The 27534-nt window shown below is 40.2% G+C and overlaps 1 protein-coding gene and 1 pseudogene across 2 annotated transcripts in view; one reads left to right on the plus strand and one right to left on the minus strand.

Moving 5' to 3' along the window:
• Positions 1-36: 36 nt before the first annotated feature.
• psmd12 (proteasome 26S subunit, non-ATPase 12) lies at positions 37-3290 on the minus strand. Its single transcript, XM_079553788.1, has 11 exons — positions 3067-3290; positions 2702-2761; positions 2413-2541; positions 2005-2112; positions 1802-1906; positions 1493-1642; positions 1256-1390; positions 1021-1133; positions 679-853; positions 504-581; positions 37-425 (listed from the first exon to the last, which is right to left on the minus strand). Exons 1-11 carry the CDS (start codon positions 3172-3174, stop codon positions 216-218), a joined length of 1371 nt encoding a protein of 456 aa, XP_079409914.1. The 5' UTR covers positions 3175-3290; the 3' UTR covers positions 37-215.
• A 2288-nt stretch (positions 3291-5578) lies between these two features.
• LOC306961059 (cytoplasmic phosphatidylinositol transfer protein 1-like) overlaps positions 5579-27534 on the plus strand; it is a 50300-nt pseudogene continuing 28344 nt past the window's right edge. Inside the window, exon 1 of the transcript XR_013794272.1 lies at positions 5579-5929. The product of XR_013794272.1 is annotated as a cytoplasmic phosphatidylinositol transfer protein 1-like (transcript). The remainder of the gene's footprint in view (positions 5930-27534) is intronic.

The following is a 27534-nucleotide window of genomic DNA, read 5'->3' on the forward strand; positions in this document are numbered from 1 at the left end:
TTATTACAAAATGAACATGTTCAACTGTTTATTTCAGTTTTAAACAGACAGTACAAAAGAGCATGACATGGCGTTGATGTTGTGTAGCATCTATTATCATGTTACATTGTTATAGAGGATGCAGCGTCAACAGTCACTGGTGTAAAGCATTCTCTATACATTTAACTGAAGGAATACGACGAAATGAAGATACAAAATAATGCACTGCTTCACTCTCACTGAAGGTTATGGATCATTTCCTCCTTTGCAATGAGATGCGTAGTCTTATTGACCAATGACATGAGAGAGTTGAGTTTATGGGACCAGTCATTCAGTAGGTCATTGGGGTCCTTCGGCCTCTGAAAGTTAATTATGCCAGCCAGACGGTCAACCTTGGCATAGATGGTCTTGTTCACAACAAGGTTGGAGAGGAATTCCTCTGACTCCTGTAAAAGAGAGAAGACATAATCAGTGAAAATTAGACAATACTTACAATAGCCTTTTTGTAGAGCATGTGTACATACATCTATTGAGAGATCAAGGAGTCCTGCCATTCTTTTCATTGTGATTCGTGTGTAGTATTTGGCCATTATTCTGATGTTCTAGAAGAAAATCAGGACATCGTCAGAGGCACATTTCTTTAATATTTCCAATTCATAATGAAAAAAAGTTCAATTTGTTGACAAAAATTAGACTTACATGCTCCACAACTCTGTTCTTGAGGTCCTTCCACCTTTTCTCTCCCTCCTCTGAATAGGAGAAAACATCTGTGGCAGGGCTGTCAGAAGAGCCCTCCCGCAGCTCTTTACCATAATCGTCCACAAGGGAAGCCCAGCGCATAAGCTCCATTGTGGTGAACTGTTTCAGAAGGTCCCTGAGGTAGAAGGGGAAATTATTGGGAAGCACAAAATCCTGAATGTAAAATATCCTACTATTCCTTTTAAAAATCATAGTGGGCCTATATACACATACATATGCATGTACATATTTCCGCACACACAATAGTACATTGTGCTTCCATTTAAACAACAAAATACATACTTGTATTTGGGAATTTCTTCAAGCTTCTTGTCAGTGCTGATTCTGTGCACTAAGTCAGACTGTTCATTGTCATATGGCGAGAGAATCACATACAGCACCACACTTTTCAGCGCCTACAGACAGTAAAACGGTCAAAATTAGTTCAATATAACAAGTTTGAATGTAAATAATGTCAAATTCACAACAGTCAAATCAATAATTGTCATAAATTTGACCAATAATATAGATTGTATACCTGCTGCCACTTGCTACTGTCCTCCAAAATGCAAGGAGTGTCATAGATGGCACGATAATGTTTACAAATCGCCAGGTATGATCCCTCATGTTGATCAACATGAATCATCAGGTCATAGTACTTCAGTTTCAACTCCTGAATTGATAAAAAAAGATCACATTAATGTAGGTTTACTAATAACAGCTAGTATGCCCTGTGGTAAAGCAAAATTGCTAATAACTTTTTGTTTTGTCTTACCTCTGTTCCTTCATCTTGGAAAAACTTGGTATTAATTTTTTTACTTATGATTTGTGTGCGAATGTAATCTTTAACAGCGATACAAAGTCTCATTTGTTCCAAGATGAACTCCGCTTTTTCTTTTTTCTCCATTGAGCCATAGGTCTCCACCTATATGGGAAAAAAAATCAGACAAATATATTTGGATGCTTACATTTTAAATATATATATATATATATATATATATATATATTTAATATATACAATTCCTTTGTGTTCACTTTCATCCAAACCAAGTAATATCCATCTACCTTTAAGCCATTTTCATACCTGCAACTCTTGAAGAATGGAAGCTGCCTCTTTAACATCTCCACTCTGTTCCTTGATGTTGGCTAAGGTCTTTGTCAGCCTTGCACGCTCAATCTCAACATAGATCTATTAGTAGAAAGACGAAGGTTTTGAGCCATTAGTCAATATCTGACAAAAACAAGGATCCAAACTATGTCAAATGCATGATTTGTAAGCAATCAAACCTTTCCAGCTGTTACAGTGCGAAGTGTGTCAATGAGCCGGAGCTTGATGGTCAAATCAGAAATGGCATCCACATACTTGTAACACTCCTGAACCATCTTGACAACAGCCTGGATTATCATAAAGTGAAAAAGTTTAGTTGACAATGACTCAACACTCACTCATGCTTCATATCGCCACATAAAGATCCAGGAGCAGAGAAACAAAACTCAGACAGAGACAGACACAGCTCGCTACAAGTAAAATGGATTTAACTGATCAAAAACTCCCTTTAGTTGCACAGAAGTTGCGGAGTTCAGGAATCATCATCATCATCATCATTATTATTATTGATTACTGGAATAGTTGCGGGCTTTTGGAAAAGTTGCGATGAAACACTGATTTCGCAAAATCCTGGAGGGACGGTCTACCTGTTTGAGCTGACTTCTCCTTTTGGACAGCAACATAACATTCTCATTCAGGGCATCCCAGTCTTTGGCCTGATAGCAAATCTGGACCACAGCAACAAGAATTCTGGAGGTGGACACCATGTCTGAAGCCTGTAAAATGAAAGGCAATCCAATAATTCCAAAATGATTAATTTTCAAGTAATTGTAGTGTCTTATATATAAAACAACCAAAGAGACAAACAAGTATTTTGTTTATTTTTGTATATTGTGACTACGGCTAAATAAATAATATGGTATCTCATCTACCCACCGTTCTGGTTTGTTTCTCCAAGGAGAGCAAATTTTCAACTGCTTCCTGTAGTTTTCCTTCCTAAAATATAAACAAAATGTTACATTATTGAAGGAAAAAGGAGTACATAAATTACCATTAAAATTCTGAGCATGACTGAGCGTAATGTCTCTGGCCATTAGCATTAGCATTGATATAAAATTGCCTAAAACGAACAATGTAGACAGCATATAGCTAAAGTATGTCAATATTTAGAACACACACGTCTATGGATTAATATTTGTAGCAATGATGAAATGGTAAAAATGTACATGGGAGTTTTGCTAGCTAGCGCTCTAATGCACCACCATGACTCAGCCGCTAGCCCTCAGTCCCGCAGCGCTTACTTTAGCCATTTTCTCGCTCTCAGGAAGCCGCTGGTCTACAGTTGAACTGTAGTCAACCTCCATCTTTACAATCCGTCCATCGGATCGTTCAGTTCGTTCCTCAGCCATGTTTGATTCGTGTATATTGTGTATTTAGCAGTCTGTTTCTTCTGAAGCACAAATAAAAACTGAGCTTCAGACTATTTTTCTTGTTGAACGAATGGTGGAGGAAGCGACCAATCAGAGAGAAGAGCACAGCGGCTGCCCCACGCGCCTGAAGGACCCAAAGAGAGGGCATACAGGGCAGAATATCAGGGCATGCTTAGAAATCTAGATAGAAATAGAACCTTCAGCAGCAGCAAATTGAGTGGACTTTCCACTCAGTTGTTTTGCTGTGATGGAATGCTAGCTGCCATGTTGTTACTGATTTAATTCGTTTAACAAAGTCAAGTGAAAAAAAAGAGGAAAAAAAAAACCTCGGCTTAAAAAAAAAAATGTATTTACACGTTTTAATCAAAAAAGCCGAATAACTCATTAATTCAATCGCTAATTAACAAGTCTAGCGTGACAGATTTCTTTATCCTTCGTGTAAGTTTGTTGGATAAAATGTAAATAACACACTTTTGATACAAGAGTAGGAAAAGTGTTCATTTCTCATATTTTTGCTCCCATATTAGGCTGCAAGTGTAAAAGATTGCATATTTGATGCAATGTCTTCAGTCGCTCTATCTTTGCTGATCTTAGGAACTTATAAGAATTCCCGGTGCCATAACTTTGACCAATGAGGCGAGCATTCCTGTGAACCGGTCTATAACATCCAATCAGGAGGGAGCTTTCTAATTTACTTTTGAGATTTTTTCACACCCATGCTACTTTAATTGAGAGCTTATTTTTTTCTCCACTGTCTTTCTCCTAATGTTTTATATTTGTTGTGTTTATTGTTGTGTTTATGAGGTGAGGCAGCCAATCTGCGCCATCGGCACCTCCAGACCACCACCAACACTTGGTCCCACACTACATTCACCCAGGCTTCCTGGTGTTACCAAACGGTCTCCCATCCAAGTACAAAACATGCCCTACTCTGCGTAACTTCCCAGATCTGACGGGTTTGGGCACAGCAAGGTATGGCCTATGCTAACACTATAGGACTCCATTGTAATTGACTAATTGATATACCTGCCCAGAGGTAAATACCATAGTCATTTTCAGGCTGGAGTCCCGTTTGTCACCATCTGCAAACTAATGATGTTAACTCTATAAGGTTCAATGGAATCGCGTGGTGCACTATCAACGGTTTCTACTACTACTACTACTACTATGCATCTTTTTACCGATGCATATGACTGAAAGTATTTTATCTGCACTCTCGCCTTTTACTGTAATTGATTAATTTTATGTTGATGTTTTTATTGATTCTATTTGTTTTCTTGTATTTATGCAACTGTGAAGCACTTTGAATTGCCTTGTGTATGAATTGTGCTCTACAAATAAACTTGCCTTGCCTTGCCTTGCCTACTACTACTACTACTACTACTACTACTACTACTACTACTACTACCACCAGTGGCAGCCCCAGAGTCTTTTCATTTGAGGGCAATGGGAGGCACCTTTGCAAGTGATTTCTTCTCTCAATTTCTCCCATCAGTAGCCTATTAGCCTTTTAAAACATAAACAGGATTAAAGAGAAAGGAAAAGAAGATGGACTGCGTAAAATGTTCATAGGAGTGGATTGGGGGGCAAATGCTATTTTAGGACCCCTCCATGCCCTGGAGCCTTACTACTAGTAACTACAGTTCACTATGCACCTGTAGGGGGAGACATTTGCTTGATATTCTTGTAGTAAGCTATCAAAAAAGGCCAAACCATAGACAGAAAAGAACAAACAAAAACACTGCTCTAAAGTATGTTGTTTAAAAAAAAGAAAGAAAAAAAGAATGATGATGGGCATGCTCTTCTTTGATTGCACATTTCCATATTATTTGCACAGCCCCTTCACTGATCTTTAGAATTACTGGAACAAGTGAATTTCTCCATTGTGAGATGAATAAAGTCACAATAAAGTGGTTTTCTAGCGTGTGGTTGAGAAAGCCCTGAGTTCTGTCTGTGTAATAATTCGAATGTTATTACCATACTTACAGGAAATGGAATATAGCAGTCAACACTGGACTAAAATGACGCACAGGTACCCTGCCAGGCCAAAACTATGTTTACTTATGGTGCTGCTGTATACGTTTCTCTCTCTCTCTCTCTCTCTCTCTCTCTCTCTCTCTCTCTCTCTCTCTCTCTCTCTCTCTCTCTCTCTCAAAATGTGTGCCTCTATCCGGTGCGACAGTTTTCAAATCAAATCTACCTAAATATAATCTGACAATCACAAACCAACGTGGGCCAACCTTAAAAAATAATTTGGTAAACACAATAAAAAAAAGTAATTAAAGGAATACATGAGCTGCGTGCTTGAAAAAAAGAAAGAAAATAAAGCATTTTGTTTTGAAATGATTCCGCCTTGTAACTGCTCTAGTCAGTAGGAACTTAACGCACGCGATGCGTGCGAAAGGAGGAGACGACAGACCAACCGCTGGAGCAAGCTCATTTCTGCTGAGAGTGTGAGTCGCTGAGAAGCGTTCCTGCGAGTTTGTGTGAGAGAGAGCTGGTTCCGATGAAATAAGTGAAGCGTAACACGGGCCGTGTTTCCAAACCCGTGTTGAACTTGCCCACGCACTGACCGAACCGCGGCACGCAACATCCCGCTTCAGACTGCAGAGTTGATAAGTGCTGCACAGAGCTGTATTTTAACACACTGAGCACAAACAAACGCGAGGAGAGGAGGAGGTGGAAGATGTTGCTGAAGGAGTACAGGATATGCATGCCACTTACTGTGGAAGAGGTGAGTTTAGAACTCTTTTATGTCTTTCTTGGCGCTATTTCTTTGTGTGTTCACTGTTTGGATTTGTTGGACGTGCTGACAGATGGGAACTGCGTACAGGCATTTTAAATAGACTGCTCACTGCTGCTTAATGTCTCACATCACCTTCTGTGCAGACTCATTCTTTCTTGAGGAACGTCAAGGTTGGTCACGTGACCAAAAACCTACACAAAACATATTAAACGATTGTACAACGGTTATTAACGTCTTATGTAATCTAGTTACTTAAGTTTTTGGCGAACAGATCTGTAAGTTAAGATGATGGCTTTTAGAACCTTATCTACGATGGAAAACTCCTGTATGTCTGACAGCTTACACAAAGTGAACAGTTCCCTGCGCATTTTCAAACATATATCCCACACAAAGCTGTTAGAGCTGCTAACAGTGTGCAATTTAATTAATCACCAAAATGGTCATATCAGTGTGTTCCCAACTTCCTTCAATCGACCTAAAAATAGATAGCGATATGATTGCTCTCTTATCCTGCTTTATTTTCAGGCATAGTAACACCTGAAATTATTAGTGCCTCAGGTGTCTGCTATTGTAAACATTGTTATTTTAGGCTTGCACTAGGACTGAAACTTATTCTCAATTTCATGAAACAGATGCCCTATGTTTTTATCTCCCCCCTTGTTGCACACACATTGATTCACACATTCATTAAGTAAACTGCAAGGGTGTGACATGAATACCTTTGTATTGTTTACATGGCAAAACACACTATATCATGGGCGCTCCCATTCTTAACTGTCATTCACGTTTTACATGTTAATCAAGTACTACTTGGAAACAATGGTGCTTAGAGATGACCTCTGATATACATTTTTTTGGCTATGTCATTTTTGTTTGTAAATATGTTGCAGTTTGTCACTTAGCTCAAAGCTGCATGCTTTTCACATCTTAGATTGTTGTAATTGTATTACCTTTTAGTCATCCCTGTCACCCAACTGAATACATTCATTTAAGTGCAAATAAAACAATATGCTTAAAAGACATTGTGAAAAAATCTGCATCAAAGGAAAAGTCCCTGCCTTGTTCCCTTGTCTTATCACACATTACACATCGAGCCAACATCTTGTCTCCGCAAAGTTGACTCTTTACGGTTTCCTGCCTCTGTGAAGGAAATGTTGGCATGTAATAAAGAACATTATGAGCAAGCGCAGAAAGGGCAGAGGCAGAGAAGGGAAAAAATATGACGTGAAGAAGGGGAATGAACTGAACAAAATACTTTGGTTTGACTACTGTGGCAATAATAGAGGATGATGATGGTTATGAATGAAAGAAACTCCTTCGTAGCAGGAAGCTGTTGGATATTTACTTCTTTGAAAATCCCTTGGGATTGTGAGGCTAATTCGTCCGCTTAGATTTGGAGTCATGGGGTCACTTGAGATCACGTTTCTGTGCGTATTGTCTGTGAGAGAAGATTACGGTCTGCTGCTTTGCTGTGTTACATCATAAAACCGCACACTGCTGCAGATGTTTTCACTAGTTTGATGAATGTTGTAAACATTTAAAACGCACTTGGAAATAGTGCGTAAGATTAACTTGTTATGTTAGCTGTCTGGGTGTGAGGTCCTGCATTTAGTCTGTTTTGGCCTTTTCTTCAACCCCAATGTACCTCGCAATATGGAGTGATCAGGATTTGTTTAAGCTATTCACATTTAATTCTAGGTCGAGTGTACCACCAATGCAATGCTTTTGTCTGTTATTTTTTTGGTAAAAACACATTACTTTCCTAAACCTAGATTCTGCTTAATACTCCTTTTAATAAGCAGTGAGAAGTTGCATATCATGATTTTGTTTTATCACACTGTCAGCTGTGGCTAACTCAGACCCTGACAGACGCTGACCAAAACTGTACGAGGTGTGGAACACATATCTGCATTAAACAGAACAGACCTAAAATATAGAACAATATAAATTAACCGACTAGTCGACTACTGCGGCACTATTTGACCTAATTTTAGATGAGTCGACTAGTCGTGTTTTAATCTCTCCCCCTCTCTCTCTCTTTCTCTTTCTCTCTTTTAACATTAATGTCAAAGCAGAACTCCTTTTATGTGTTTCGGTGAGACAATAAACAGTGTTACACCACTAGCCGCTAGTTGTTTTTGGTGCTTCGAGTCCACATAAAGTTTTGCGTATGTCTCTTCTTGACATATTCTGCTGATATGAGCCAGTCCATCATACGCACAGCTTTTAACTCACACGGACTCAGTCACATGGAATCAACTACGATCTAAGGGCGTTTTCACACATGTTGGAGTGCCTTATGAATTGACGAGAGACCACCCTAGTTTCAACTGTATTTACTTCAGTTAGTTCAGTCCGTGTTCACACGTGCTCGTACCAGACGTCGCACCATCAGCAACATAAGAACAATCAGCTGTTCAACCAACTTGTTCCCATGACAACGGGCATCAACCTGTCAATGCGCCAACACACACACACTTCCCGCACTTCCCTGATGTTATGCAGTGGTCACTCCTAGGGCTGGATATTGATTAGGGTTTCCCAAATTGATTCGATTCTCTTCACAGGGACCCGATCCAATTCACGATTCAGTTTGATTTTTTTCAATTCAGGGATATCAGGGATTAAGGATTTCACATGATACCAATTTTACTTGGATATTGGAGCCGATGTACCAAGTGAATTTCTCCATTGTGAGATCAATAAAGGCTCAGAAGAAATAATGCTGCAGATAGTAGAAACTAACTTGGTAAATTAGTGAAAATATAAATAGTTACATTAAGAATTGAAAACCATCCCCATGTGGTCATGTGTGTAATGATGCACTGGCACAGCCAATCAGGTTGGCCTTTGACAGTAAACAACATGGCTGCCACCATAGACATCAGACTAAAGTCTGGCAAGATTTATGGAAATAAACCACAAAATCTTTGGAAGATTTTTTTAATAGTTTTTGCCACGCTGTAACTTCGCTCTCTGGAGGGCCACATGGACAAAATGAAGAACGGACCGCAGCAAACGCGATGCAATAAAAAGAAGGTCCCTATCTCATTTAGTTCCAAAGTTAATGCTGATTGAAATACACAACCTTAGAATCGAAAGTGTTTTTTGAATCAATATCGATAGCGGTTGGATTCACCCTGACCCTCTGCCGCTCTCTTTAGGTCGACCTAACTAGAGCCTGTGTGAAAGCGCCCTAACACGCCGGGACTAAACATTTTTTTTGCGACCCTAGTTATTTAAATTTGTAAATGTATGTATGCTACACAATGTATGTCTGTATTATGAATGATCTCTACCAAAGTAAAGACTTCTCATTTATCAAGCACCTGCGTGTTTCTCTGCCCCAGTGCTGACAGCTGATAGAGGTGGGCCTTCAATCTGTTATGCCTTCCTCTGCAGTGGTTCCACCTCCATCCTCCTCCTAAACCCATCCAAAATGCTGACACAGTACAATTTCAGGACTGCGCTTCCAGCAGCATACGTCCTCTCAGAATCTGCTGTCACCCTGCACACGGTCGAGTGTGTCTGGTAGATCTGTTGTTTTCAGCACATTTTCAAACCTCACTGTTGTACGACAACCTCATCTGCAGAGTGAAAAGGACACTAAAGACTAGGTCCTGACAGATATAAACTTATGCTAAAAAAATAATACTAATACAAATAATAAGTGGGTTGGCATTGACGATGCCTGATATAATGGCCGACCTAATTAGTAATATAATAATTATGTGTTTTTAAAGATTTTGCTTAAAATCTGCTAAATTAGTGATCCTTGGTAAAAGGCAAGCATGTTTAATTTTTTTTCTGTTCAAGCATCAACATCATTGCTGCTGTAATATGGTGAGAAACAATAATAAGTCACAATGATCAGATTCTCTGTCTAAAGACTTGAACCAAAGAAAAACATGTCCATGTATGATAGCGGCCATATTGGCTACCTGTATAAGGTATTAAGGAAATATGTGAACAGTCTAATGGAGCTTTTATGTTGTCAGGAAAATTATTTTGGCCATGAAACCTATTCTAAAAAAGTATATTAAAGATTATTTTAGTTCAAATTGTGTCTGTGAACCAATCAATAGTGTCCTTTTCAGCTTCATGTGCCAAGCTGTTTCCACTTGGACACCTTTTTATTAAATGCTTTTAGCCAGAGGGCTATGTTTCCATGACAGCAGTATTTTATTTCACTTCAGTCTAAAGAGCTTTGTAATTCAGAAATGTTTTTTAAAATAATTCAACTAGACTGAGAAGTAAACAAAAGCACATGGCTTAGTGGACCTCACCGCCATCTCTCGCTGTATGGGCCAAAATGTGCCTCTGCGATTGAGAAATCACATTGTGTAATATTGCAATAAAATTACAAATGCCATTTAACGTTCAGCCCTAACATACATACATACATACACATTTATTATTTATGGTTTATTTGGTAGGGACAGTGCAAGTGAATGAACAAGCCACACCGGATTGTAGCCTTAGGCTAATTTCCATCCGTCGTCCCCCATGCACACTCTCAAACACACTCTCATACATCCTGGCCTATTGTACATGTTTTTAGTTAGGGGAAACCTACGCAGACACGGGGAGAACATGCAAACTCCACACAGAAAGGCCCCGTCCTTGGTGGGAATCGAACCCGGACCTTCTAGCTGTGAAGCACAAGCACTAACCGCTGTGCTACCGTACCACATATACAGTGGGTTGAAAAAGTATTCGTAGCTTGAAATTTATACGTAATTTTGAACTTTTTTAATGAATAAAATCTGAAAAGTGGGGTTTGCAAAAGTATCCCCCTTTCCTTTTACTGCAACCAATTGCCTTCAGAAGTTGCTTGATAATTTCTCAATGATCACATGTTGCCCAAATGATCTGTGATGGACCAGACAGGTCTGGGATAAAGTTATTGAGAAGTATAACTATTTGTCATGCACAAATCTGGCCTTTATGAAAGAGTGACTAGAAGAAGCTATTTTTTAAAGAAAACCATAAGAAGTCCCATTTGCTGTTTGCCAGAAGCCAAACATGTGGAAGAAGGTCCTTTGGCCAGATGAGACCAAAATGGAACTTTTTGGCCTAAATGTAAAATGCTATGTTTGGCATAACAGTAACACTGCACATCACCCTGAAAACACCATCCCCACTGTCATGGTGGTAGCATCATGCTCTGGGGGTGCTTTTCTTCAGCTGGGATGCTCCTAGAAGATGTGAATGCAGCTCTGAGAGCAATTCCTACATCAACCATCATTGAAATGGCAACCTCGAAGAGGTGACAAGGAAAGTGGCTACGGCCAAATACCTCAAATGAGTAAGGCAGGTCCTAAGAAGCCAGCTCAATGGCAAGAACAAGTCTCGGGCAATAAACAGCTACGCCCTGCCAGTAATCAGATACCCTGCAGGAGTAATAAGCTGGCCAAAGGATGAGATACAGACCACAGATGTTAAGACGCGAAAGCTCCTAACCGTGGGGTGTATGGGCTGGAAACCCCAAGGTCAAAGTGGAAAACACCTCCAAAGGTGGTCGAGAATGACCGAGCCAAGATCCTGTGGGACTTCCAGATACAGACGGACAAAATGGTAATGGCGAACGAACCGGACATTGTGGTGGTGGACAAAGAGCAGAGGAAAGCCGTTGTGGTCGACATAGCAATACCAAGCGACTTCAACATCAGGAAAAAGGAACACGAGAAACGAGAGAAATACCAGGGGCTCAGAGAAGAGCTGGAGAAAACTTGGAGGGTGAAGGCATCAGTGGTGCCCGTGGGCGTTGGGGCACTCGGGGCAGTGACCCCCAAACTGGAGGAGTGGCTCCAGCAGATCCCAGGAAATACACCAGACATCTCGGTCTAGAAAAGTGCAGTTCTAGGAGCGGCAAAGATACTGCGCAGAACCCTCAAGCTCCCAGGCCTCTGGTAGAGGACCCGAGCAGGAGGAGAAAGAGACCGCCCGCGGACGGTGAGGAAGAGTTTTTTTATTTTTATTTTAAATATATATATATATATATACACTATATATATATACATGTAATATGTGTTATTAATATTCAAAAGCATAGCATTTCCAGACTGACCAGTAATCCTGTTGATTAAAACACACCAGGCAATTTTTGAGATGGACCTTTATGAAAATCATGATTACATTAAAATTTGATTAATTGTCCAGCATTTTTTGTGTTTCTTTGTTATAAATGTTGCCTCTTTCTGATGACTTGACCTCTGAGAGGGCCTAGTCTTTCTCCCAGACTTTGTGGGAAATGATCTTTGTAAAACACAGATGTTTATTTGGCATCATGGAAAGGTGCAATGCCTTTTGCCATCTGGTATAGTACATGGCAATGATGTGATTCAATCAAGATCCTATTTACTGCCATTTACTTGTGTGGAGGAAACCATCATAGCTGGTGATGGTCCATTATCCATGGATGATACTGTTCTCATTTCCTCCTGGCTTTGTGTGTGCACTTGCAAATGTGTATTGAATCAGACCAAATGCTGTTTTCTAACAGGGGCGGGGGATCATCACGCCTCCCTGACACTCTTGGGATAAATGCTAACCCACTGCTATTTCAAAGTGAGACTCGTCTAACTCCTGCACCGTTCGTAGATTGGTATTGAAGGGACTTCCTTGTCCCGTGAGTGACGCTGTTCATGAACAACACGAAACATGTTGGTGAACATGTTTCAATATTGTAACTTGAACCAAATTAACAATAAAAAATCACTAAGATATCATCCTGTCATAGTTAAATGTGTGTCAACCTTTTAGAATTGTGGCCCAACGCTCCCCTTGGACTGTCAATTGGGACAAATCATTGCAATTATTTAAATTGAATTATATCGGTTTCTATTGAATATTAAAGCGTCATGATTTAGAGGTCTCTCTAACCATGGTTCTGGAGAGGACATACTTCGTTTTGTGCCAAGATGTTGAAAGCTTTGGCAGTTAAACTAAGAAATGTCTGATGTGGCCCAACTCTCCCTGCTCTCCCCTATATTTCATTTACCTCGGTCTGCTGACCGTAAAGATGCATCAGGCCCAGAATATGCGTGTGGCAGGGCATGTGAGAGAGATTTTCATCAAGCGGATGCGATCCTACATTGTTCAATTCAGTGGTAGCAATTTACTGAATGAGCTAAACTGGCATAGTGGGCTCATCTAAATCCTTAGACTCTCAAAGGGAAACCTGGTGTCCTGCAGGGATGTGTGTTTAAAGTTCCTGCTCCAGGGGCAGTACTTTCCAGTCAGACCAGGAACTCTTTGACGGCGTATGTCGTGTGGGAGCCATATAGCGGCAGCAAAAGGCTGTTTAGTTGGTGTGAAGAAACGAGAATACAAAAGCGAAACCATGTGCATGCTCAGCAGTGAGAGAGTTCCAAAGGGCACCGTCAGAGACTCGGTAAATGATGGAGAATTCTTGGTTATAGTAACCTCTGGTTATTCTATAAAGTCTCCTGTTTTTTCATCTTTGCTTCTTTTGTAAAGCTCTTAGCTCAACCCTTGCTGTCATCTTGTTCTGGAGAGTGCACAAGCAGACTTTGTTCAGGTTCATTGTCCCTTACTACTACAAATGTTGCATATAATACTATCCCTTAATTGTGAAAGCACCTTTAAAGTAGAATTGTGTTTATTTGGCCACAGTGTCATTGGGTAGGTGTGCCTAAAATAAGAAATAAATATTTTCTGTGTAATGTATGCGACTGTCAAAACTAAATCCTACCTTCCTTTAAATGTATCACAATTTAATGTGTTGTCATTTCTGTGCTTCCTGAGTCTATGTAGGCCATGTCAAATATGGCTTGAAAAGAAATTAACTTTGACATTCTGAGGCTCTGAGCAAATCCAATGTTTTGTTTCCCATCTCAATATTTTGTATTGGGAAATTAGGAGTTTATTTAAAATGAGTAAGGTTGCTTATGCCTGGCGAGTCCTGCATAACTCATTATGTTATTTTCACTTCTAATAATAGGCTACATGATAATTATCTTGGCTTCTGTCTCAACAACGCCATCCACAGATTAAACGAAATCATGCGAGGTGCTTGGTAGAAAATAAATGTACATGGAAAAAGGGGAAGATAGAACAGACATGGAGACAGGTGCCAAGGGACATGTGCAGTGGCATGAAATATGAAAAGAATGCCAGAGGCTGAGCTAGAAGTCAGCTGTGGGTTAACGCAGACCATTTTTGCATGAGCATTCTAATCTGTGTCAGTGAAACTCTCATTTAAGTAATGTTTTGTGCGCATTCTTGTCTTTTTTTATTCTTGCTGTTTTGACATAAATTAATCTCTTGGAGCTGGAATTAATCAGAGTATAGGTTCAATTAACGGTTAATTTAAAAGTATGTGCTTTCTAGCTTTTGAGGAAATGACTGAAAGGCATTTTACAAGTTATGTGCATCTTTTTGATCTAATTCACTTTTTTTTGTGAACGCCAATGCCAGTATACGAATACAATAGAATAGAAAAATTAAGTGTAGTCTTGCAAAACTTTCGCACGCACTTCACATTGGTATAATACTGAAGCTCATGTAAGGGACATTTGTATCTATCGTGAAATCAGATTGTGATGAAATTAGATATAAAGTACACTAACAAACGAACTACACCGACTGTGAGAAACAAGCTTCATATTACCACGCGCCCTGAAATAGATCACTTTTTTCCGTCCTTTGCGTCAGTGCCTGCGTGGTCGCATCGAAAGGAAATGTGATTCATAAGTACGGTCATTTTCTGCTTCCTGCCACAAAGTTTCTGAAAGATCTGCTTGGCTTTGATGTGCACTGCAAGCTATCGCTTTCTTTTTTTACACCCGAGATACAGTACACGGGCCTCAGTCAGTGGTCATCATCACGCTGTGCCGCTATGCTTCCAGCCCACTCACAGGTGCAGCCTTTGGACCAACTATCTGCTCAGCCCACTCACACACACACACATGCAAACACACGCACATTAGATGGGCTATAGATAGCTGTATATTCCGGCACACTTCATTATCGTGGTGCGTTTCCATGGTTACGGCTGTCATGGATCCCTACCATTACCCCATAGCCATAGAGTGGATTACAGTGATCATGGTGTAAGGCCATCCCTGGGATAACTGTCAAATAATGAGGCAGATGAAGGATTTAGAACTGTCCACTATTAAGGACAGGGTTTTGGGGTTTTTTTTTCCACACCCTCTCCCAAGTTTCAAGCCTTGTATGAAGTGTTTCAATACATGGTAAGCAAGAATTTGTACTTAAGCTTATGAAGTGTTCCAGTTATGTCAGAAGTAGGAGAGTCCGACCAGGATCAAACGCTTTCTCTCCGAGCTGTAGTGTTCCAGTTGTCCAGGTCGGAAACATCGGAGATAGGCACGTCCGCAGAATATATAGTAGCAAATATAGTATAACGTATTACTATTTAGTATAATTGTTATAAATACAGTGATATTTCAGCACTAGTAGTTTCATATTTTCCTTTTAACCGTTACTTGAGATGTTGGAAACAGAGCAGTAAAAGCGTATGCGTTCCACGTTGACATTTAACAAATTTATTTGGGAAACATTTATTTATTGAAGCTTTACATATGTCACGTCAGGCACAGCCATCTTTAAGGGCTCCTTCTCGGGTTAGCTGATCCTGTCCTGAGTTTCCGAGTCGGAAAAAAAACGACATGACTGGGTGGATTATTATTTCTAATTCAGTAAATATTGTGTTTGATCTTGTGGCTTACGTTAAAGTGAGGCTATTAGCCTTTCTGCAGCACCGAATGTCTGAAGAACAAAGACCGCAGTGCACCGGAAGCCTTACGCTCATTTTTCTTTTCCTATAGTCACTATGCAAAGTTGCAAACTCAAATTCAGACTTGACTTGACACTGTATCCATTGATCTGGTTACAGACTAACCTACTCGGGTGAACAAAATAGGCCACGTCTCTGTAATCAGACAGAAACCCCCTCTGCCTGATATGTCCCATGCCTGCAGAGCTGATGTGTGACTTCACCTGTTTTGGACCTTGTGATGTGTAATGGCCTTATGACCTGACTTTGTGACGAGTTCCTCACATGACACTTCAAGGCTCCCAGCTTATGTTCTTAAAGAATCATGTTTGATGCAGTGATTTGTTCTTTTTAAAATACATGTTAAACTTATGAAAAATGTTAATGTTATTCAGTTTAACTTCAGCCCTTTGGGTTCGTTTAGCCTTGAAGTTAGTACAAAGGACAGAGCGTTTTTCATTAGTTTCACATGCTGCGCTGGGGCACTTTTAATAGGACGGAGGCAGACAACAACAAACCTCTGTGTTTACAATGTACCAACCGACCCCTAGACACAAGTCAGATTTAAAAAATGTATTTCTTATAGTGACATATTTTGAAACATGATATCAGTTTCAGGTTGAAAGGAAAAGAAAAAGTAAATTAGATCAGGGATTCCCAGAACTTCCCATTGCAAATGTACTTCTGTCTAGCCCTTTCTAATACCTATAGAATGATAAGATATTAGTAATACTCTCTACACCACAGATTATAAGCACTATTATACTTCAACTAAAGAACAAAGCCAAAAAAGTTAAAAATGACACTTTCCCCAAACTTATTTCATTTGTCATGTTTTGCCTGTTAACCCGTGTTAAGGAAATGCAATCTCCTATGTCACTCACTATAAGCCTAAACACAGCATGTTCTTAAATAGAGTTCTGCCCGTCATGTGTTTTTTCTTTTATTGATTGTCTATCAGAGCAGTTTTACTTGACAGCTCTCTTAAATGCTGAAGGAGAATCAAACAGAGACTTAATGTCTCCCATGTGCAGGGAGAGCTTAAAGTCTGTCATATAAATTCTGTGTGTTCATGGGTCATTCCCCTTTCACTTTCCAGGATTTACAGCTTTGGAAAGGCAAACAGGGGCAGATGTGTCTTTCTTTAAATAGACCCTGAGTCCGCAAAATTTCCCAATGTTTGTCATTGCAGTGTTTAGCAATGTACATTTTGCGTAATTATAAAATGCATCAATAAAGTGGTCATTAAGGTCTGAGATTTGATGCCCTGTAGCAGGGGTGGGGAACCTTTTTCACATCAAGGGCCAAATACATTTACCTCGGGGCCTTACAATTTACATACATACATTCTAGAGCTGTGGTTCCCAAAGTGGGGGTCACAAGATGATTTTTAGACAATATTTTTTATATTTGTGACATTGAATTGGATGTTATTTTGATTGAAAACAGCATATTTTAGTGAAATTAAGCCAAAATAACATAATTCAACCAGATTTTAAATGTTTTGCACCTGAAATTATTGCACTTCACAAAATACATGACATCATGAAGAAAGAGCACTAAATATTGGAGCAACATGTGACACAATGACCCAAAGCATACTGTCAAACTGCAATGTCTTTTTTAAATGTTTCCACCCATTTCCCTCACCTGGCTTTCCCCTGTCGCCCACGCCCCTCCACACTGTTTAGACCACACGCTCCTCTGATTGCATTCAAAGAGCTACGGAAATCTCATTAATCTTGTGTGAAACACACATTCATCCGCATAAATAAGATGTGTACAAAGTAAATATTTTGAGATTTATGTTTATTTGCTAAACTGCAACTTTCATGAAAGTCTGTCACTTTTTTTGGACATTTATATCATAATAACGCCTCAGCCTCTCCTTCGGTACTACTTTGCTTTGTGAGGAAAAAAATGGTGGAAAAAGACCTGACATATTCGCACACACGATAAAAGGGGAACACGCAGTGTTTCAAAACGTGTCAACAATTTTGTCGTTGAAAATTGAAACGAATATATTTAGGCATTTGCCTCTTCACATAGCGTTAGCAGAGACAGAGGAGGAGGAGGGAGTTGGAGAGAGGAGTTAATCAGACAGGAGAGTGTTGCATAAAACACAAATTATCTCAGAATCTAGAAAAAAAAACTGTGATTTTTATCAAACTAGCCTCTGTTTAGCTTAGGATTTCTCACGAACCGAGGCACGTAGAATTAAACTGTTTTCACCTACGGAGAGCTTATGATTCTCGTCTTTCAAAGGAGCCATAGCATGTATCCATAGCTATAACACAGAATATGCTGTGGTGCTACAAATATAATGAAAAATGGTCTGGATTGCTGGCCCTCAACAGCTAAATCCCCAAAATTGTCTTGCGGCCCGTAGACGGCCCCACCCCTGTGTTAGAGCATCTCCAAAACAATAAGGATATTTAAAAAAACACAAAAATGAATGTTGATGAATATGTGGAGTGCATGACTGTGTGGTCCCACAGACAAACAAAATTAAATTGCTTAAAGAGCTGAAAACTGGCCGTGAATACTCTATCATGCCTTTTCACTTTTCGTACCTCTTCAAAATGTCAGGATTTTTAAAGCTCTTCTATTCTAAAACATCTGAGGACTCGCTGACATGATTCATCCATAAAATCAATGCCAGCGTGTTTATTTTCTCCTTACTGACATGTTGTTTCCTGACTTCAAATGTACTATTTGTTTGTGGCTAACATGTTGCTGATCACATCCCACACACTTTCTATGTGTGTGCATATGAATCATTTCCCCCCGCTTTTCCTTTCATTCCTCAAGCTTTTCAAAGCCAAGATCTCAGACTGCTCACTGAGGGGGGGATGTCAAATCAAGTCCTGGTGCACGGCTCTGCCTGAAATACATGCGTAAAAATACACACGAAAGGCACATGCAAGAAAGATTTAAGCAGGGTAAAGAAGCTCAAGTTAAGGAGGTATGCCAGTCACACACAAAAAAGGGGTTTAGATTAACTGGAGAGATTTTGTTTGTCAGTCTGACACAGCGCTTTGTAATTTTGAGATTTTAAAGCTGTACATGAACCTTTATATTACTGGGCTAATGTTCTTTGCGCTGTATAAATGTATATACTGCCAGGTTACATAAAAACATCTAGTTTTCTAAATTGCCCCTTCACTGGTGTAAAACTGATTAATACTCACTGAAACATGATTCCATCACAATAATCATAATTAGAAAAACCTTAAAGCTACTCTAAGCTACCCCGTTTTGCCGGACCAGCATTGTTGCATTCCCACTTTGCATCGCGAGATGCGCCACACTCGCAAACAGCAGCGAAATTTGTGCTGCAGAAGGAGATCAGCGTTGCATCCCCCTCACCTCACAGCACACCCCCCCAACACACGGCTCACCCCCACATGCCCCCACACCATGCAAACACAAGCACGTGCAGACTCAAAGATCGTAAATGTTTGAAAAAGCAGACCCAGCAACAGTTGGCGGCTAACAGTTAAGCATTATGACAGAAGTTTGCTAAAAGATTGTGAACTGATAAACATCTGACCGACTTGCTCTGATGCAGCTGAAATCCTCATGAAATGTCAGTTTCTTTAATAATCCAATATCTAAAGGGAGCTGATTTAAGGCCTATTCATGTAAGTATTCAATATGAATAGGCCTTAAAGGAATAGGCCACCGTTTTTACATACTAAAATATGTTCTTACCTCACTTTAGACGTGTTAATATATCCCCGTCTGGTCTTTGTCCGTGCGCTCTGTCACGCAAACGGAGCACATACGCAGCCTCTCCCACATGTCACATAGCTCCGAAAAAGCTCACGATAGAAGCTACCAAGCTCTTCCACGTGTTCCCTATTTAAATAAAGTTACGTGAAGTGTTTTCATGCGAAGTATATTTACACAGAAATGTAACATGTCGATTTTATAAGCAAATAAAAAGGGGGACTATATTGTGAGGCGTAATGATACGAGGAGTAAAACGTCCGCGCAGTAACTCCTAAAGGTTATTGACGGAAGTGAGCGGGGGAAGTCTTTAGGAGTTACTACGCGGACGTTGTGCTCCTCGTATCATTACGCCTCACAATATAGTCCCCCTTTTTATTTGCTTATAAAATCGACATGTTACATTTCTGTGTAAATATACTTCGCATGAAAACACTTCACGTAACTTTATTTAAATAGGGAACACGTGGAAGAGCTTGGTAGCTTCTATCGTGAGCTTTTTCGGAGCTATGTGACATGTGGGAGAGGCTGCGTATGTGCTCCGTTTGCGTGACAGAGCGCACGGACAAAGACCAGACGGGGATATATTAACACGTCTAAAGTGAGGTAAGAACATATTTTAGTATGTAAAAACGGTGACCTATTCCTTTAAGAAAGTAATAAGCGGAGAGCGCGTCTTTGGAACATCCACTTTTTGGCAGGTGCTCTTCAAGGATCCAGGTACAAAAATGTAATATTTAGAGAAGAAGGCGATCCGAGGCACTCTGACCACGCGTTTCGACCACATGCGTGGTCTTCGTCATCTGTGCCCTGACGAAGACCACGCAAGTGGTCGAAACGCGTCGGTAAAGTGATGTTTCAGTAATAATAAAGGAGTTTTATTTAGGTCAGCGTGCCTCGGATCGCCTTCTTCTCTAAATCTAAAGGGAGCTGTCAGGTCTTTTTTCTTCTCCTGATTACAGCAGCGACTGTGACTGTGAGGCGTTCAAGGGCTCTGCACTGTAAACTTAGTTCTGAGAAAGACTTAAATGTAAGTCTCAAAATGTTTACTTTGCTACATGTCTTATTTATGCTGATAAATGTGTGTTTCACACAAGATTAATGTGATTTTGGTATCTCATTGAATGCAATCAGAGCAGCGTGTGGTCTATGGTGGGGGGGGAGAGGGGCGTGGGTGACGGGGGAAAGGGAGGGGGATGGTGGTGGAGTAGAGCAGGGTTCACGACTGATGAAAAAATAATTTGAAAAGACATCACCTAGGGCAGCTTTAAAACTTGTCATATTGAACATAAAAGAATATGTTTTAGACTTGTTATTTGAGTAAAGCAAGAATGGCCATTACTTTTATTCACATTACTTAAATTGTGTTTTTTTGTTGTTGCACAATTTTTGAAAGATTTTAAAATCTTTTATTTTAGTTTTCACTCCACAGACATTTGAGTGTGAGGTTATTAGGTCAGCCCCATGTATTTTTGTTGAATCTGCATTGACCCCCCCCCCCCCCCCCCCCCCCCTCCCCCATCCTCCTCCATGTTATTGGGGGTTCTCTGCCCAGCTTCCTCTCGTGAGAATCAGCAATGCATGGTCCCGGCTTAAAACACTAATATTTGCCGTCTCTATCAAGCCAATGTAATCTTCTCTCCTTGCAGACAGTAAAACAACTTAATAACCCAATATAAAAAGTTTTGTTAGTTTACGGAGGATGCAATTTCAAGCGCACATGTGCCAGCTTTGAACCCACTTGTGACGGCCATGTTTTTATTTGCGGTAATTTATATTCTCCAGCTCTCTGTAGTGACTCCAAAACATCTTCTCCTTCCAACTTCCTTCCCCTCTGCTGATGTCACTACAGCTAGACGCACGGGGGCTGAGCTCACATGATCCTATGCTGGCCAAGTATCAACAGAAGAACAGTTATTTTAGAGGGGAAAAAAACTTCAACTTGAATTAGGAGGGGGGGGTTGGGGAACATTTCTGTGGCTGATTTGTCTTTAATAGGCCTTTGACGTCAGCGAGAGGCGCAAGTGACCGAGGTGCATATTTTAAACTAATCTGGAGCCTCCTTCTTTGGCTGCTTCTCTTTAAAATGTAGAAAGTCTATGCTACAGGAAGCTTGAAGGCACAAAAAGAGATCTGTGATATGTGGAGATTTTCTTTGGGTATAAAAACATTCTCAAGACATGTCAGAAATGTGCCATGTCTGGTACCAGTTAAGTGATTTTCAATGTAAGACAAATTATTAGTTGAAGTAGTTTTGTATGAAAAAGCTCAACTTTGCGTTTGAATTCAGATCTGTTTTGTGTACCATTTTGAGATGATATCTTCGCAGAGGTCTTTGCTTTTGTGTATCTTTACTCACGTCCTGTTTAAAAAAAAAAAAAAGACATCTGTCCTTTGCTGTGTGTGTGTGTGTATGCCATTGGGCGGTGCGTGGAGCGACTGCCAAATGTTTGCAGACGGATGACGTAAGCATCTGGTCAGGAAAGTGGGCAGAGCTCCAGAAAACCATGCGCTGGGGCCAAACTCCGAGCCCAACTTTTGTTTGTTTGGCTTCCTCTTTCCTCTGCTGCGCTCACTCAATACAGACAGAGGCTCACTTAGCAGGGCAGCCAAAGACCAAAGGAATTCACCACGAGGGAGAGGAAGAGAATAAACAAAGAAACTGGTTATGTTGAGACTTTTGACAGATGGAGTAACAAACAAAAATGCACATGTCAGTTTGATTAGGGTTTGAAAGTGTCCAGTTCTTTCTTAGTTACCAATGGCACACTTGCGTATCCATTTGAGCCTCTCTTCGTTGGATATATAAATTCATGCATAAGAGACAATGTTTTGAAATCTAAAAATATATCTACAATGCAGGGCAGTCGGTGCCAAACTGGAGGCTAACAGACGGCTTCCCATAGACTGATCAATAACCATCTCTAAAAGTTTGAAATTACATAACTAAACCAAATTGCCTTTTTGGCCAGCGGCACTTCCATACACACTGAAAGTTTCAAACATCTTTCGGTTGCTAGAAGACTTTTTATATTGCATTATGTTAGACCTGTAAGCTAATCAAAGTTGCTAATCCTTTGTAAACATTTGGTAATATAGTTATTTCTATGCTTCAAGGTGTCGCTACACTTTGTGATGTACCCTGCAGTTATAGTATTTCTTGTTGCCTCTCCTTTTCCTTACTTTTATCAAACAAACAGTTAAAAATCTAACCTCTAACTATTGTTCTTTGAAGAATATAATGCACTGATGAGACACTTTTTGTTGTCATAGGCACACACTGGCTAAGTCCATAATGTTGCTGACTCCGCTGTTAACGTTATTGACCCAACAAACAAATTAAGTGCTTCTTGAATGTCAGACCACACAGCTGTGTTGTTGGTGTCTTAGGTTCACATGCACTTTTGTTTTGACAACCTACTCGTCTTCGTGTTGTTCTGGCCTTGGATTGATGATCCCCTTTTCAACAGTGTTATGGAAACATGCTTAGGTAGAATCAGCTACACAGTCATGAACATAAGGGTCAAGGACACTCCCAAATCTCTTTTTGACTTGTTTAGTCCCTTCTGAATCCTGGTGTTTGGCCTTTTCTTTCTGTGTGAGAGGTTTAGTTTGCTGCATAATTAATGTAAAGGTCACAAAACTCATGAAAATTCTCCAAATTCCCCCAGGGACCTTCATTGTTATTTTATTTGTACAAAGTGCTATTCCCCTAAAACATATGCACTTGGTTTTACCTAAGTTCAACAGACCTTTCGCTTATTTCATTACAAGACAAATGTTTAGTGCAGGTTTGAGGTAAATCTTTGATCGTGTGGCCATACTAGTGTCACTCTTAATCTACTTATGACCTATGCTGGGGCTGCACAATTTTTTGAAAAAAATCCTTTAACATTTTTCAAACAAGTACGTCTGCATTCGCTTTTAAATTTGCAGATTTCTGCCGTATTCATTCATTCATTCTTTCCCGAGATGGAACGTCATTGTTCCCAGTTGGTTTGTGTTCATGTGCTTTTATGTTGGAAAGTGGGGATTTTGATGTCACCAAACAAAAACTGTCAGTTCTTTTTGCTCACATTAATGTCGGCATTTCTTTCACAATAATGCTACTCTGAGGATGACAGTTCAGTAAACTCACAGAAAGTTACAGCATTTAACCAAAAAGCTCACATTAAATGATTCAGCTGATTTCCAGTCAGGTGGAAGTTGGGAAGCTTGTTTTGACCCCAGTCCCCAGTTGTTATCCCCATTTATAGAAAAAATAATCATCACAATTATTTTAGTCATAACTGAAATCACTCAAAGGATTATTTGTTAAAAATATTTTATTTATTTATTAATCAACAGTAACACCTGCCCAAGCAAACCGAGCTGCGTGGGCGTTATGGGTCCTCATGGCAGGTGGCCAGGGCTGACTCTAAAAAAAAAAAAAAAAAACAATTTACACTTCCCAAAAAATAGCTTCAAAGCCTGCCTCCATAGAGTTTTCTTTTTTATAAAGATCTCTGTGACTCATGTGACAGTGATGGGCAGGGGCATGTCATCTTTTTTTCTGATATTCAAGATCCAGAAATTATTTGAAGATAAACTGGGTGGAGTAGCCAATACATGTTAATGCAGGCCGTCTTGCACTGCTAGGAGAATGGATTTGTTTGGTGTGGGAACAGTTCCACAGCAGTTCCCTTCATTTAGTCAGAGCTGTGACTCAGGATAATTTACAAGAACTATTGTGTTGTCTCGGCAGCTTCTCAGACCATTACGTTGAGACTTGAACGCTATTGTTTTGAGAGAATCTTTAGTGTTATTAGTAAAAATAAGTAATTGCATGAGAAGGATAAAAACATCAAGGAACAACTCTATGTGGCATCAAAAGCAATTAGTGGGTATTTTTTTTAAATTTAATAATCAATTATAATGTATTTGATATCATTTGAAGAAAAACGTTTTCAGTACATGTCATGTCTTCTGTGAATTACTTGCGAAAAACTTGTCAGCAGCAGATGTATAATTTTCTTTCAGTTACTCAGCATTACAGAGGCGTCTGCACTTGCCACTGGTTTGCTCAGCCCATGACAGAAATGTCTGAGATTCTTGTTTCATCATTTTACACTTTTGAGATGGCAGCTTAGAGAACTGTGCACGTCTCCCTTTCATACACAAAGCTCATCTCATAGTCATGGACGTGTCATGAGCCCTCGGGGACACAGACTGGGCACTCAATAAGGAGCAATATATTGATCCGTCTGCTGGTGGTTAGGTAAAACGGAGCACATTGTTACATGTTTAACAACACATTCTCCTGATGTCGCTGTCAGCTGGCCTTTACTGCTCCTAACTCCTCAAGTGACTGAACCAAGGGCTGTTGTAATGGCCCCTGGAATGAGTGACTCTGCACCTGAAGTAAACATACAGTATCAATTTTCTCTCACATTAGGCAGCCCTTTCATACAAGTCACACTTGCTTATCTACTGCATAGCAATTATTAAATCTATCAGAGCAAACCTAGACCTTCTTTCCTTCACATGTCACAAGAAAACTGCGGTCACCGACAGACAAGTGCATGCGCTCTCTACATACCTGGTATTGTGACTCAGCTGACTGCCAACAAAATACTTATTGTGGCTGTGAAATCCTGTATCGCAAGGTTTTTTTCTACCATCTTCTCTTATCCTTGAGCCATCTCTTTTGTCATGACAATTACTTCCAATTAACTACCTTCTAGACTTTCTTCACATCTGAGAACTGAAAGAACACGCTTTAGCTCCAGTGTTGATGCGGTGCAGCAAAACTCATTACCTCCTTCTAAGCCTTTTTTTTTTCACACTTCTTGGATGATTGCTGTGTGAATTCTTATATTTCCAGGTTCATATTACAGAGGGTAATAATGACTATATTCAATGCAAGAATTCTAATGTGGACAGAGAGTTGAGCATGTCTTTTGCAAACACTTCACACAAAGAATCGATATATTGAGATTCAGAAGGCTTTACTTCATAAAGAAATTCATATTTCATTCATCACTTATGTCATGACCATATCATTATTGGTCTATTTATTAAATCTATTGGTCTTCCTCTGACAATGCCACTATTATTGTCTGTGTCTGAAGTCTTTTTGTACTTGGTTTATTGTTAGGCAGTTGGGGAAAGTGGAGAAATATCTTATGAAGGATTCACTGCTCTGTCACACAGGCGCTGTTTCCTTCTGTTTGAACTTTGATCCAATTGACCAGCTGTCCACCGAAGACTCTGCCTGGCCTGTATGTTTTCTCACACATTTCAACAGTGGCAGAGGCCTTATTGTGAAATTCTACATGGAGCATCTAAGCAGCGTGTGAAAGATGACCAATGTTGGAGAGTTTTCTGCACTACCGAACACAGTTTACTCACACACAGATGCAGTAACCGTCAGTCATGTAGACACCAGAACAGTGACTTATTTATAACGTCTTATTATTAGTCACATTGAGGTCTTCTGCATCCCCTGAATCAGTATATGTATTGGCAAATATGGAGTCCCAGCCTGGACTATGATGCCGTTATAAGAATGCGTTGCTTATTGATGACATTACAGAACCGTCATGCTGAGATGGCAACACTGACATGGCTTTATCTATGAGCTTTATCTGTGTTTGGCATATAGTTTCCCCTTGCCCAGCGCGTGGTCCACATTTTTCACATCGCGCAGCTGCTTGAGTTGCAGAAACAATTATGGCCATAGTGGCAGCCTGTTCACTTCCAATTAACACGGGAGCGTCCTCTATCAGAGCAACATTGTTCTTCTGCGCCTTCCTCCACTGTTTGGTTTTCAGTTGCGATATACAAGCTACAACTAGTTAAAATAATACAGTTTTAGTAAAAAAAAAAACTATTGGCTTTGAATATCAGTGACACTGCCACTCTATTTGTGAGGGGACTGTAGCTGTCCACGGTGCTGAAGTGGCACCCACTCCGACTTGTCTTCGTAAAGCTCATATTGTCACATTACTTGGCATCCTTTTAGTTTTACCACCAGGAAAGAAAATTGTATAGCAATTTTCCCAGGCACCACCTTCAGATGGTTAGTCTGAAGATGTTTACATTCTTTTGCACTATGTGATGTCTGTGTGCAGCATTGTGTCGCATCGTTTTATAGTGTTGTTAAAATGATGAATCACCTATTTCATGTCAAGCTCTGCTCTAAAACTGTTCAGATTAATAATGTAGTCAGTCTTTTTTTCTACTGCCGGTAAGTCGGTTTTAAAATACACAATGCTCTTCTTCTGTACTTGGAGCACTGGAAGCACCTTTCCATAGCACATGACGGATGCAAGACGGTCTTTTCAGTGGATCTGACACTTTAATGGACAGCTGAGTGAGTTTGGTTTGCGATGGAGCCTCACTTTGAGCTTGTGTCTCTTGCTATGACCGACTATAATTAGCTCTTGTGTTTTTGTTGCCTTGGTAGCACTACAAATCCTTGTGACGGCGCAGTGTGCAATGGCTGTGAATGTCGGCAAAACATTGCTTTTAACAATTGTTGCGATCCTTTGTTACTCCTCGGTGCAGCGAGAGCACACACAAGTGGCAGCAAAGGTGTAGTAGGCGAACTCTATGTCACGCTGTTGTCCCGCTGCAGCAAAAAACAGTTGTGTGAACAGATTGGACCTCGGCTGAATGTGCTGCGTGGTGTAATATTGAGAATCATTAGCGTGTGTCCGATTACTGCAGTCCAGACAGTAACACTATCTAAGCTGACATTACGCAACACTCACTGTGCATAGCGGCAGTAATGCACAGGTCAGGAGAGGTGCTGCACACGTCAATGAGAGGCAAGAACGATTGAGAGAGCAATGGCAACTGACAGAGGGTACACTGAACAATAATGGAACAAGGGCTGAAGACTGTAATATGAAAATTAAAAGGTTTGTTTGTTATTGACAGGTCCAGCCAGTGTAAAGTGGAGAGTTGGCAAGAGTGTTGGCTGCTGTCTGCATTAGCCACCGACCACTAACATTAGCCATCGTTCCCCTGTGGGATTGCTAAAGTAAAAACGCTGCAACGACTAGAGTGACGGTGGGTGCTGCATCCTAAACCGAGTAGGGTTGAACTGTGCCAT

Source organism: Gobius niger, assembly GCF_951799975.1.
Source record: "Gobius niger genome assembly, chromosome: 3".
Lineage (NCBI taxonomy): Eukaryota > Metazoa > Chordata > Actinopteri > Gobiiformes > Gobiidae > Gobius > Gobius niger.